At 35.7% G+C, this 12,760-nt stretch overlaps 1 protein-coding gene across 1 annotated transcript; it reads right to left on the bottom strand.

Moving 5' to 3' along the window:
* Positions 1 to 5,463: 5,463 nt before the first annotated feature.
* On the bottom strand, positions 5,464 to 10,017 carry LOC118485722. Its single transcript, XM_035982137.1, has 4 exons — positions 9,690 to 10,017; positions 8,909 to 9,343; positions 8,753 to 8,820; positions 5,464 to 5,481 (listed from the first exon to the last, which is right to left on the bottom strand). Exons 1-4 carry the CDS (start codon positions 10,015 to 10,017, stop codon positions 5,464 to 5,466), a joined length of 849 nt encoding a protein of 282 aa, XP_035838030.1.
* Between the last annotated feature and the right edge of the window lie 2,743 nt (positions 10,018 to 12,760).

The following is a 12,760-nucleotide window of genomic DNA, read 5'->3' as shown; positions in this document are numbered from 1 at the left end:
CTACAAGTTGTTATTACGTGGGCCCCCGTAATAATAAATTGTCTTGCACAGTTACCCCAATTTTCCCTCGTCCAAGCAGATGATCAATTAAGGAGGGGACACTACTGTCCTTATATCTCTGTCATGGAAAGGACCATTGCAGTGGTCCACACGCTAACACTCGTTATCGTTATGCGCGAATAGGCACTGATTAAATGAAATATGAATAAAGAGAATTCCTAGTAGTTGGAGGGGCACCTTCAAGACGAATACTTCATCTTCCTTTTCTGGTCAAGTATGTCGTCAATCTTGCTTCACAAAAGCCGCAAGGATCTCGTCCCGCTGGATAAGAAGTTGTCCAAGGTTGCCGCCTCTGCCTTGTTGTCACTATCGTAGTCAGGCACCTTCACGATCGAGAGAGAAGAGCGGCCATTTCCTATGAAAGCAAGCTCGGAATCTTGTTTAGTAATCACTCCAGCCATGAGCTTTGCAATGAACGCGAGGTCGATAGCTTCATCGTGTGAGTTAAGTATAATTATAGGAGCCGGAGTCGAAAGTAACTTGTTCACGTCAATAATCATTCCGTACACTTATTTGTATGCATTCACGTCAATATTTATTCCGTACACTTATTAGTATGTATGTATCGATAAACAAATATGTTACATAGCATAAACAGGCATTTCGATGCATCATATCTCGTATAACTCTCGTTTTTTTGGGGGGGTCATTTTTCTAGTTGTCGATTCATGACTGAGACACAAAAACACTACTTGGTACTGGTTATCACCAAGGGTGTATTTTATCTTTGGCAAGTCTAACTCGTGTAGACTATGCCTTAGTTGGCACCTTATCTTGAGGGTATTCCCTACTAATGTCCTTGCCTTGTCTCTTCTTTGAAAAATGTTTGACTCATAGATCTTGACGCTTACGTGAATGCAATGAAAAACGTTTTTGTAAAATGTTTTTGTGAGAGAACTCTAATGATTGTAGTCTAGACTCGAGAAGGAATCCTAGTTCACTACAATCGAAGCTCTGATACCAAAACTGTCCCCTGACTTTTGCGGAAGCGTATGACGTGTGACTGGTTTATTATCATTGCATTCAATCGTAATAAACAACTATATGATCAAAACGATGTTCATCCATTCATAAAATTTGAGTATTACAAACACTGGTTATTCAAGTTTTTAAAACACAACATTTGACTAGGTTATAAACCAACAAAAGTGGATGACATTTAAACTTGAAGTCTACTTCTAGTTACGACACATGCGCCCAAGATCCATCCTGTCACATGAAATACATGTAATTTTGGAAAACATCAACAAAAGTTAAGCGAGTTCATGCGTTTTGTTTGTGTACTGTAATCTTGTAAATCTTTGAGAGACTCCTTTGTAAACAGGTATGAAAAGCGTTTATGAACATGAATGTTTTACAAGGACTTTAAGGCATGTGAGGACATAGGAAGCACTCGTAATGGCTTATACCCTTGTCGATTTTCCTTGACTGTGTCGATTAACCTCGACTGTGTCGATTAACCTCGACTTTATCGATTAACCTCGACTGTGTCGATTTACCTCGACTGTGTCGATTAACCTCGACTGTGTCGATTTACCTCGACTGTGTCGATTTACCTCGACTGTGTCGATTAACCTCGACTGTGTCGATTAACCTCGACTGTGGCGATTAACCTCGACTGTGGCGAATAACCTCGACTGGGACTCCGAAGCACTACTCGGTACTAGTTGTGACCATGAGTGGGGTTCGGCCGTACCCGTTAGATCTAACCCTCGTCCCGAATTAAGTATTAATGGCATATCAATATTAAGTCTATGCTCACATGATCTAGTATTTCATAGGCATTTCATACCGTTCAAGTATTCGTAACACGTATTTCACCCCCGTGAGTTATAAAACCAAAAACAGTTAAAGAAAAGGGGGAGCATGAACTCACTGTTTTGCGTTCCGAAGCGTATGCTAGCAAAGTCAAATGTCCAAAATAATTCCTGACCTACACGTGCCCTAATTCATATAAGACACTAAGGTCCATGACATAAAGCCCTAGCACATGTGTTGGTCATAAACAAATCATCCAACTAGCTAGTTTTGAAATAAATATTTTCTTATTTTTAGCCCCACACTCCGACATGTTGGTGCTTCGTTCCAAATTGACAAAATATATATATATCTTTAAACCAAAAATATATTTTTATAATAATAACGTATCGACATTATTACACTTTTAGTAGTTTTATTTTATTTATTTATATATATTTTTTTTTACTAAATCATATCCGGGTATAAAACTAAATATATTTTTAACCCGGGTTGACGACAACTAGTTATATTCATAAAAGTTGTGTATTTTTATTTAGAGAATTCAACCCTTATAATAAGACAAATATTTATGTATAAGGAAATGATAAGTTTATATTTGTTTATTCAAAGTGTATAGATGTGTACATAAAGGCTTGTAACATTCCTATAGCATTAAAATTTTGAGTTTAATGTCTTTATTTATGTCATTTAAGTTTCTGGGCATCTATCTATATATAATTAAAAATTTAGTTATATGAACTATTTTACAACCTTTATTAATGAGACTCTTAAATACATGAGTCTCTTAAATACATTCTTTCTTCAAATTAATAAAATTAATATTATAATTATAACAAATTATATCTATATATACTTAAAAATTTAGTTATATCAACTTTTTTACAACCTTCATTATGAGCCTCTTAAATACATTTGTGTCTTTCAAGTTGTAATTGCCTTAATATTTTTTAGTGTTTTATAGTTACATTTATATTATTTCAACAGGTTTCAAGTGAAAAATAAGAAATTTTTCCGCAATTTTACGACCATTACTTCATTTGGAGTTGTTGGTACTCTGATTTCGTTTGCCATCATATCGTTCGGTATGTTAAATGCTTACAATTAAACATCTCGGTGGTCTTATATTTTTTTAGGATGCGTAGATTTTATTTATGTTTATTACACTTTAACTTGATTATTATTTTTTTTATTTCAGGGGCAATGCGTCTGTTTCCTTTATTGGATATTGGTTACCTTGAGCTCAAAGACTATCTCGGTATTTATTCTTTTTCCTCATTTTTCTAAAATTTTGATGAATTTTTAATTTTATGACGTGAATGTGATATATACCCAGTATAAACTTAAAATATCATATATACACCTTTTAAATGAACTTTTAGTTTATGACGGTTTTACCCTTTTCAAACACATTACCTTTTTTAACCTTAATTTAATTTTTGCGGATATATTTGTTGCTTCGATCATAGCTTAGTCTGAGAACTCTTTTTAATTAAAAAGAAAATTTCAATAACAATATCACATACAAATTTGATTAATTTGTTCTTTTTTAAATTGTTAGTTACGAGGAAAAATAGGTAATTGTTTTTTAAGGTTCATTAATGATACTATATTTAGGTTAGCCACACAACTCTAAAATATGTATTTAAATCAAATTAAAAGAATTAAACTTTTTATAAATCATGTGGTGTCCAAAGCCATATAAATGAACCATCACATTGATAATTAACAGTGTACAAGTGGTAGGTATTTCTTAATAAATTGTTCTCTTTTATAAAGTCTAACATTATATAAAAACCAATTCAAGAAACTCTAACTACAAGCTAGGATACCAAATGTCGCTTTAAAATTAATTAAATTGCATTGTTTTATTGTGCCTCTTTGAATATCCCTGTCATTTAATATCATTCATTAGGATATGATTAATTTGTATACAGTTGAACGGTCTTTGGTTATGCTATAAGATTGCCGGCTTTGTTATGTTTGTAAGTTCATAGTTTCCTTTCCTCCTCTATTACCATGGCCAGCCCCCTTAGTTTGCAAACGTCCGACGGTGGTACAAGCAGTCATATGTTCCTTAGTGAACTCCGTGAAGGGAGCACCGGACCTATCATGATAATGGTTTGTAGAAAATGGAACGTGACAAGTGTTAACGGCAGGTACATGAGCACCGACTATATTGTCACTGACATAAAGGTAGTTTTTTACCCTCTGCTATCCCACATTCTTACGCTTTTCTACTTTTGATTCTGAAACAAAAATCTACGCCTTTATTTGCGCAGGGAGGTGTAATGCATTGCACCGCAAGGAATAACATTGCCCACTATTTCTTTGACAAACTCAAAGAGGGCGGTGTATATTTGGTCAACGGTTTCGCCGTGCAACCTACAAATCAGTATCGGGTTCTTAAAGACAGCCCCTTTGTGATTGGGTTTCATGGTTCGACAACTGTGAAGCGGGTTGATGATGACGGCGGTCGTTTTGAACGCTACCCTTTCCTGCTTACGGCGTTTGAGGATTTCCAACCAACCGAAAACAAGTACTTCGTTGGTATGTTTCCTATACCCCACCTGGTATTTGTCATTAAAATATTATTAGGGCGTATATTAAATGCAATCTACATCGAAATAAATATAAATCTTTGATAATTATGTTACCGTCATTGATATTTACAACAAAAAAGAGTCATGATAATCATAGTTATGATCATCAGAATCCAGGTTTTCTTATTAATGTTATACACGTGAGACAAAAATTTTAATGTAACATATAGCGATTGAGTAATATTTAGTTAAAAGAAAATGCTAAAACGGTAATAGTAATAGTAATAATATTAATAAATAAATAATAATAATATATTTATATTTTTTAATAATAATAGTGTTAATACCTCCAATCGAGCTACGAACACGAGTAGGTAGGCGGCTAGGGGGTGGCAGGGCTGCGCCTTTTTGATTAAAGACGCTAATGACTATTATTATTAATAATAGTAATAATAATAATATACAAATAGAATAATAATTAGTAATGTTAATAAATGAGTGTGAAAAGAATATTCTAAATTATACATGTTAATTTTTTTAAGACCAACTTAAAGTAGATTATAGACACGACACGGTTATTACAGTTAGATGTTACCGGTTCATATCATCAGTATGCTACGTGTTTTAAAATAATTAATGATGTGATTCATTTAACATAGGTAAAACAGTAAAGTAAAAGTTCCTAAAAAAATGTATTCTGTTTATAAATTTATGTCGTTTTGGTAAGTTGATCATAACAATAACAATACCACAGGGTTTGTAGTATGGGTGCAATGTGGCCACTAAATCATAAATGCAATACTTGGCATTTTTATTTGGTGAGGGTATAGCAGGCGATATGTTTTGTTTGCTAAAATGGGTCGTGTTAACATCGGGTACACTATCATATTTAGCTAAACATGTAATATACGACATAAAGGAAAAGTTGCACAACATTGACATGTTTAGCATGATATTTGGCAAGTGGGGTTACATGCCGTTGACATACTTTTAACATGATTCAAAACAACAAGTTCAATAGCATAAAGGAATGTATGCATTTAACTTGAAATAGTAACCAGTTTTCATATAAAAGGTTTTGGGCCCAATATATTTATGATGATTAAGATCCATACCTACTCTATAAAAAATAAATTTAAATATATAGAGAAAAATATTTGCCTCGAAAATTACCGGGCTTGGCTAATCGTCCGGCTCACACTACCCTGGAGCCGACGCTGCTAACATCACATATGAGTCTTTGTGTTGAACATATATGTCACATGTTCATATTAATATTGTCATTGAACTAAAGGGTGCATTTCATAATGTGAGACCATGTATACCTGGAGCCGGGAATTGCTAAAACAGAGAAGGAAAAGAAAAAAAAAGGAAAAGGCGGGCCGCCGGGTTCAGTAAAAAGAAAAATAGCTACCGAATACCGAGAATTAGTAAATCAGAATTGCAAATAGTTTCTTGGAAGACATCTGTTTTCACTTCTTTTTGGCCGGCAAGTTTTGCCAAGGAAACAACTTATGGTCCATGGTTTAATAAAGTTTAAGCACGCCCCTTTGCAGGCGTATTGTCTTACATGTTATGCACCGACCGTGTCAGACGTCTTACCACGAACAAACAATAGCTATTATGCATGCCGTGCATCGCACGGGCTTTCTCCCTAGTATATAATAAAAAAGAAGTTGAATGAACAGTAATTTTAGAATTATTTAAAATAGTATCGGGTATAGGTACCGGTCTCAAATTTATCAAACCGGTGTATTTTTGGTGCCGGTTCTGCACAGGTATTCACCGGTTTTTACCCTCAAATACCGGTGTCGTACCTGTACCGAACCGTACCATACTAGGTATATTCGGTACCGGTACCCACTTTTGGGGATTTCGGTAATGGTTGGTAATGAGCTCATCCAATCCTGTAGCAACGCAACAATGCAAGTAATTGCACCATTTAAGTAAACTGTATTTCGTTTAAATAAGTTTTTATATACACAACAACTTATTTTGCTTTCTTTTTTGTCTTTTTTTTTGTAATGAATGAATTGTAGCATGTAAAATTAACTTGGATATTTAGAATATTGATGAGCAAATTGTATCAAATCCTGTAAACGAACCGGTATCGTATCGGTACCAAATTTACTATACCAAATCATTTCCGGTACCAATTTGGTACCCACCATACCTTTATTTATTGATTTTTACCTTCAAATACCATACCGTATTGTACCGAGCATTTTCGGTGCCGGTACCTAATTTCGATGATTTTCCGGATCGGTACTTTCGCTGCTGTTACCGGTACCGAGCTCATCCATATTTTAACGTGTTAGCAACGTAATAACTGAACTGAAAACAACCGAATTTCCAATGTGTAGGACGTGTGGGCCCTATTATTATATGTTAGGTTATTTAAAATCGTTGTTTATGACGGAGTGACTAACCTTACCACGTCATTTTATTTATCTTTTGATATTCAATATCTGTTTGCCGTTGCTGACACGCCTTTTGTAGTCATTGAGTCCCGCGGCAACGCGCGAGATGAAAATAACTAGTTTTACTAAAAGAGTGCTTAGCTTTATGCAAAATAGTCATCCACAATTGTTAAAGCTTTATGACACATAAATACATATTTATGACCATGTGTTCAAAAAAAAATTCTCTCAAGTCCATAAATGACGTATTCATGCAGTTTAGTCTTATAATTACAAAACGTGCCCTTCTATTTTATGAACTTTTAATTTACCATTTCCAAGATTTTATAATTCAAAATCGTAAATTTTATACTACAAACAAAAGCTCTAGATTCCTTACAACTCTTAACAGTACTACCATATATGCTGCAAATATATGTATGCTCTAAATTCCAAAAGAAAGTTACTTATTAACCATTATGTTAAGATTTTGTAAACCATTAGCACAACTCCTGTGAAACCATTAGTACAACTAGCTTAGCCAAATATATAACTAAAAGGATTCATGGGTTTTCAAGTGATAAAACGCTACTCGGATGATTGTGACGTATAACCAACGTGGGGAAATTCGAAGGACAACCATGATAAATACTTACAAAACAAAGCAAGGTTGCGTTCGAAAGACGAGACGGCGAAGAACATGAGCTTGCTTTCCGCGGGGGTTCGAGACTCGATTCTTACGGTCGCGGACCGTGACTGGTTTTGATCATAAAAGCGACTAGGTAAGAAATATGAGTTGCGGAAGATAAACACTAGCATTTAAACTAGAATACATACACTAAGATTCAGCTTGAACTCGAGGTGCGAATGTCGTGCGAAAGACACCAAACAGAACCGTAGTGGATGAAAATGGATGTTGGACCTTAGCTCCCTGGTGAAACTTGAAATGGAAAGTGGTGGTGGTGTTGGTGTTACTTACGGCCGAGAAAGGGAGAGAGAGTAGAAGAGTTGTGGTGTGAAGTGTGTAGAAGATAAGGATCCATCAAGCTTATTTATAAACCAAATTTTGGGTTTTAACCTTTGTGTCTTATGTTCCCATAAGTACATGACAGAATCTAAATGAATCTTGCTCAAATCCTGGGAGGATCATGGAAAGATTAGGGAAAATCTTATGAGGATTATGTTGGGGTCACTAGGTGACAGATTACTAGCATGGGGGGGGGGGGCTTAAGTGTAAATTCCAACCAATAAGTTAGTTTAAGATTCAAATCAAAGTGTTTAGTTACAAGTGTTACTTACTAGCTATTTTTAGTGAGTGTTGAGGTGTTCGGGGATCATAATTAGTTCAAAAATAATAAAACAATGCTTCTAGCAATATTTTGGTGTTCCGGGTAATGTCCGGTTGTTTGGTTAAATACCGGTTCGTTAAAGTGTCAACTCATTCCGTTTAGTGTTATTTAAGTACCCTTTTGTGACACTTTTAATTCCCGACACTTAGGAAAACATACAGGACCATTTTGTCATATTTTTGCACATTACTAGCTTGTTAAAAGCTGATTTTTTTGCTGAATTATGCAGAATTCTGCACTTTATGTGGGTTTTAGGCACTTCCCGGCACTTAAACTATCACTTAGGAATGCAATTTTGTGGTCCTTACTTCCCTACACACTATACTAGTGTATCACTTGGTCTCTGGCTCATACTGGGCCTCAAAATATTGTCTGTCTATGTACTGAACATCGTCAGTATTTTTTTTTGTTTGTCTGATAATGGTGCCAATTTTGTTATGTGCGTTATTAGCACTATATCGTGTTGCATGTAGCAACGGATATGAAATGCCATTGTATATATATAACAGTAATCAAAAATTCATTTGTCTTGTAAACTAGATCATGCACAATTATTAAAGTGCAGATTACTGTTCAATTAGTGTACGGAATGTATGGAAAAGTGACGGTTGTCACATGCTACAACATCGAATTCCTCGTCTACCAGTTTACACGGTAGTAAGTCAAACTTACGCCAGAATACATCTACGTCGTCGAGTTGTATCTTACGCTCTGCACAGTTAAGTCAATACGATGTGAGAAACAGCTAAATCGTACTAAATAACAAAAGGTTTGTAGGTTAAATATTTTTTACATGTACGTTTGTAGTTTTCCAGCCTAAAAGCACACGGCAACCCATAACTAAGCCACATATGGCAACCACATGATGGGTTAAGTTTCTGCAACACCTCCAGCTTCCTCGTTAGCTCTCCTTCCAGCAAATCAAGTGCTGTATGGGAAACCTTTCCACGTAGGTTGTCCAACAGTAAGTTTTTGTGGTGGTTCATCGTTTTTTCGATGCTGTCGGTGAAACTTTTTTGTATTTCCCCATACTGAGTTTCAATTATATCAATGACGCATCTTGCTATTCGCTCCAATGAACTCCCGCGCGTAACGTATCTTTTTAAATTTGCGTGCTGGCTCTCAACTCTGTTGGTGGTGTGCTGACCAAAGTTGCGACACTTATTTGTCCACACACAAACGAACATTTCTTTATAGTCTTTGAGCCAGTTTTTGTAGACATAATTAAAGACCCCTGCAAAAATAAAATAATGAAATGTAAAAGCGTGTGTAAAATATAATAGATTGGGTGAGTCGTTTGTTTAAGGAACACTTACTTTCTCGGTTGGCAACCACGAGTCGGTTATACAATTTCTCCTAGTTGTACTTGTACATGGGCTCTAAAGCAGACTCGCACACTCTCCGCCAGTACGACATAAATTTCTCCGAATCTAATTTATTGAACCCTTGCTTGCAATGTTTACATATATTTTGTTTGATGTGAAACCGACATAGAAACCTAGACGCGTTCGGGAATACTTTAACGCACGCATTAATTAGGGCTAGCTCTCTATCCGTGACTATCACACGCGACATCATACATTCATGCAACATTGACTTGATCCGCTCAAGCACCCACACGAAGTTATCCCTTCGTTCTTTGCAAATAACGGCATGTGCGATATAAAAGGACTTGTTGGTCAACGTCAAACCCACAACCTGGACAAATGGCATGTTGTAGATGTTTGTTTTGTAGGTCGTGTCGATCAACATCACGTGCGGGAATGCACGCCACATAGTGATTGAAAGAGGATGAACAAAGAAAAGCTCTGTTATGACATCTGTTTTGGGTTCCTGTCGGGTTTCGTAAATGAACCGGTTGTCATGCAGCACGCATTCCAGTGCCTGCATAGGAGTCTTTCCGTCCATCAGTGACGCTCTAATTTTTTGTACCGCATTTTGCACGTCTTTCTAAACATGCAGGCTGTCGAGAAACTGCTTTCTCAGGGTTTGAAATATGTTACGTGGCTCCATGTTTTGAGCAGTTAGCTGCTCCACTAGTTTGTATTCGACTTCAGTAAATCTTTGCACAAAATCGTGGCCCAACAGACCCGTCATAGGTTCGTGGTTATGGTTCGCGTTGTCCACTTTTAACTCCCACGTGTCATTCGTCACGTCCCGGATAACGAGTAATGAAAATGGGCAACCAATTTTTTTACTACCAGGTTTCCTAGCTGTTGCTTTACTATGGTCGCTCACAAGCCATACCATCCCCGTAGTACCACCAACATTTTTCGATCGACGGGTAACAATTACGTAACCATTCTCCTTTCCCGTTGCTTGTACCCAATTCTTCAAATCAGTTAGAGACATGAAACGCTAAAAAAAAGTTACGTTAATAATAATAACAATAATAATAACAATCTATACTTTCTATAAAAGGAGAAATCCCAATGACATAAGAAAGCTGATGTATCAGCAGGAGAGGCTGTCCAACAATGCTTTTCTTATGTCATCAATGATGAGGTGGCAGCCATAGAGGGAGCATAGTGACATCATATTTCAAAGATCTGCCATCAAACCACTGCCCCACTTTCAAATTTCAAAGGTCTGGCCCACATTCAATTATGAAACCACTGATGTTCATTCAAAATTCAAACCACTGATGTTTCCTTAAAATGGGAGGGTAATTTGAAATTTAAAACTTATAGGGATATGTAATTTGCATTTAATGTCATCAGAGCTTCAGTTCTTCTCTCTCTCAAATATACATTCAAACTCAAATCATAATCCGATCATAATTTCAAAAACCCATTTCAATCTCTCTGTCTACTTTCTCTCAACTCTCTATCTCTAAAACTGTAGATACAGAGAAGAGGATGAAGACGACAGAGGCGTTGCATTTAACATCGATTTGAATGTTATGCAGACCAACGGTAGTTTAAAAATAGATATTTTTTTATTTTTCTTTTTTTGTAATCGTTAATACACTTTGTAATCAGTTCTTCTTCTTCTTCTTCATTATTTCTTGAGCTTTGTTACATGATTTATAGATTGAAGTTTCTTCAAATCGTCATCTTCTCCAATGCTTCCATCGATTCTTCTCTCGCTAAATCTGGTAACAATCCGTGACCTAATTTCTTTCATGATTCTATGAAATTTATTTGATATGTTTGTAGCTTTTGATTTTGTCTTTGATTTGTTATTGTTTATTCAGATGCTTGCATTGGTGTACCATGTGATTACGAGTAGATTGATTTTGATATGTTTGTAAAAGGAGAAATCACAATGACATAAGAAAAGCTGGTGATGTCTGTTTATTCATCATGTTTAACATCGATTTGAATATTATGCAAACCAACGGTAGTTTAAAAATAGATATTTTTTGATTTTTTATTTTTATCACAAACTGAAGGTTTGTATGCTAAATGTTATTCAGGTAGATCTTGCTGGAGTTGTTATTTGGTGTGGAAGTCTTGAGTTCATTGGCCGAACTTCGAAATGTAATAAAGGTTATAAAATGTATCTCAACTTTATTGATGAAGAGGTAATGTCTGCTTGTGTTTAAAAATAGATGTATATGTGTTTAAAATAAATCATGATTCTATGAAATTTGTTTGATATGTTTGTAGCTTTTGATTTTGTCTTTGATTTGTTATTGTTTATTCAGAAGCTTGCATTATTGTACCATGTGATTACGAGTAGATTGATTTTCAGTTGGATGGAATGACAGCAAGTCCAGGTTATGCTTCAAGCTGTCTCGATCTCTTTGGAGGATAGGTGGCTTTGGGAGGTCTGAAAAACAGAATTGATAAATTTAGGGAAAATGGGGTTGACAGATGATAACCCAACAGTTGAGGATCTCATTCTACAGCTTCGATAAATTCAAGGGTATTCTGAAATAATGCTTCCTAGATTTTTGAAGACCGACAAATGTCCAAAGAAGCATCACTGTGGACATTTGTCGGTCTTTGTCAGTCTTCAAAAATCAAGGAAGCATTATTTCAGAATACCATTGAATTTTTCAGAGCTATCGAATGAGATCCTCCATTGTTGGGTTATCATCTTTCAAACCCATTTTCCCTAAATTTATTGATTCTGTTTTTTCAACAGGGATGTAATGCAATGATTCCTCTCAATTGAATAGATGGACACTTGCTTCCTCTCAAATGGTTATGGAGTGGTTATAACAGCTGATCATGCTAAGGATTGTTATAACTACCCACTGCTCCTTATAAAGACTGATGGACGTAAAGACTGATGGACGTAAAGACTGATGAGACCTATCCACTATTGAAGACAAAGCCCTGTTAAAGACAGGAACTTATGTACCTAAGGCCTGATCAACCGAAGGAAAACCACTGCTCAGTAACAGCAGTAGTTCAGCATCTACATCGGATTCAACATCAGTATTTATGTAACAGTGTTTAGTGTATCAGTGTTTAGTTATATACAATCTCTCGAGACAAACCCTAGAGTTTATGTGTATACAATCTCCCCATGTTGATTCGATTAATGGTATGTTGATTCGATTAACGTTATGTTATGTAATTGCTACCGTTTGAATATTATTGTTATTATATTATCATCTGTTGATCATGGTCTGTTAAAGCACTGCTGTTAAACATTCTCTTTTAAACTGCATCATCTGTTAGTCCATAGCAGAGGTTCT

The sequence above is a fragment of the Helianthus annuus genome, chromosome 13 (assembly GCF_002127325.2).
Source record: "Helianthus annuus cultivar XRQ/B chromosome 13, HanXRQr2.0-SUNRISE, whole genome shotgun sequence".
Taxonomy (NCBI): domain Eukaryota; kingdom Viridiplantae; phylum Streptophyta; class Magnoliopsida; order Asterales; family Asteraceae; genus Helianthus; species Helianthus annuus.
The sequence above is the reverse complement of the archived record's forward strand: the minus strand, read 5'-3'. Positions and strand labels throughout refer to the sequence as shown.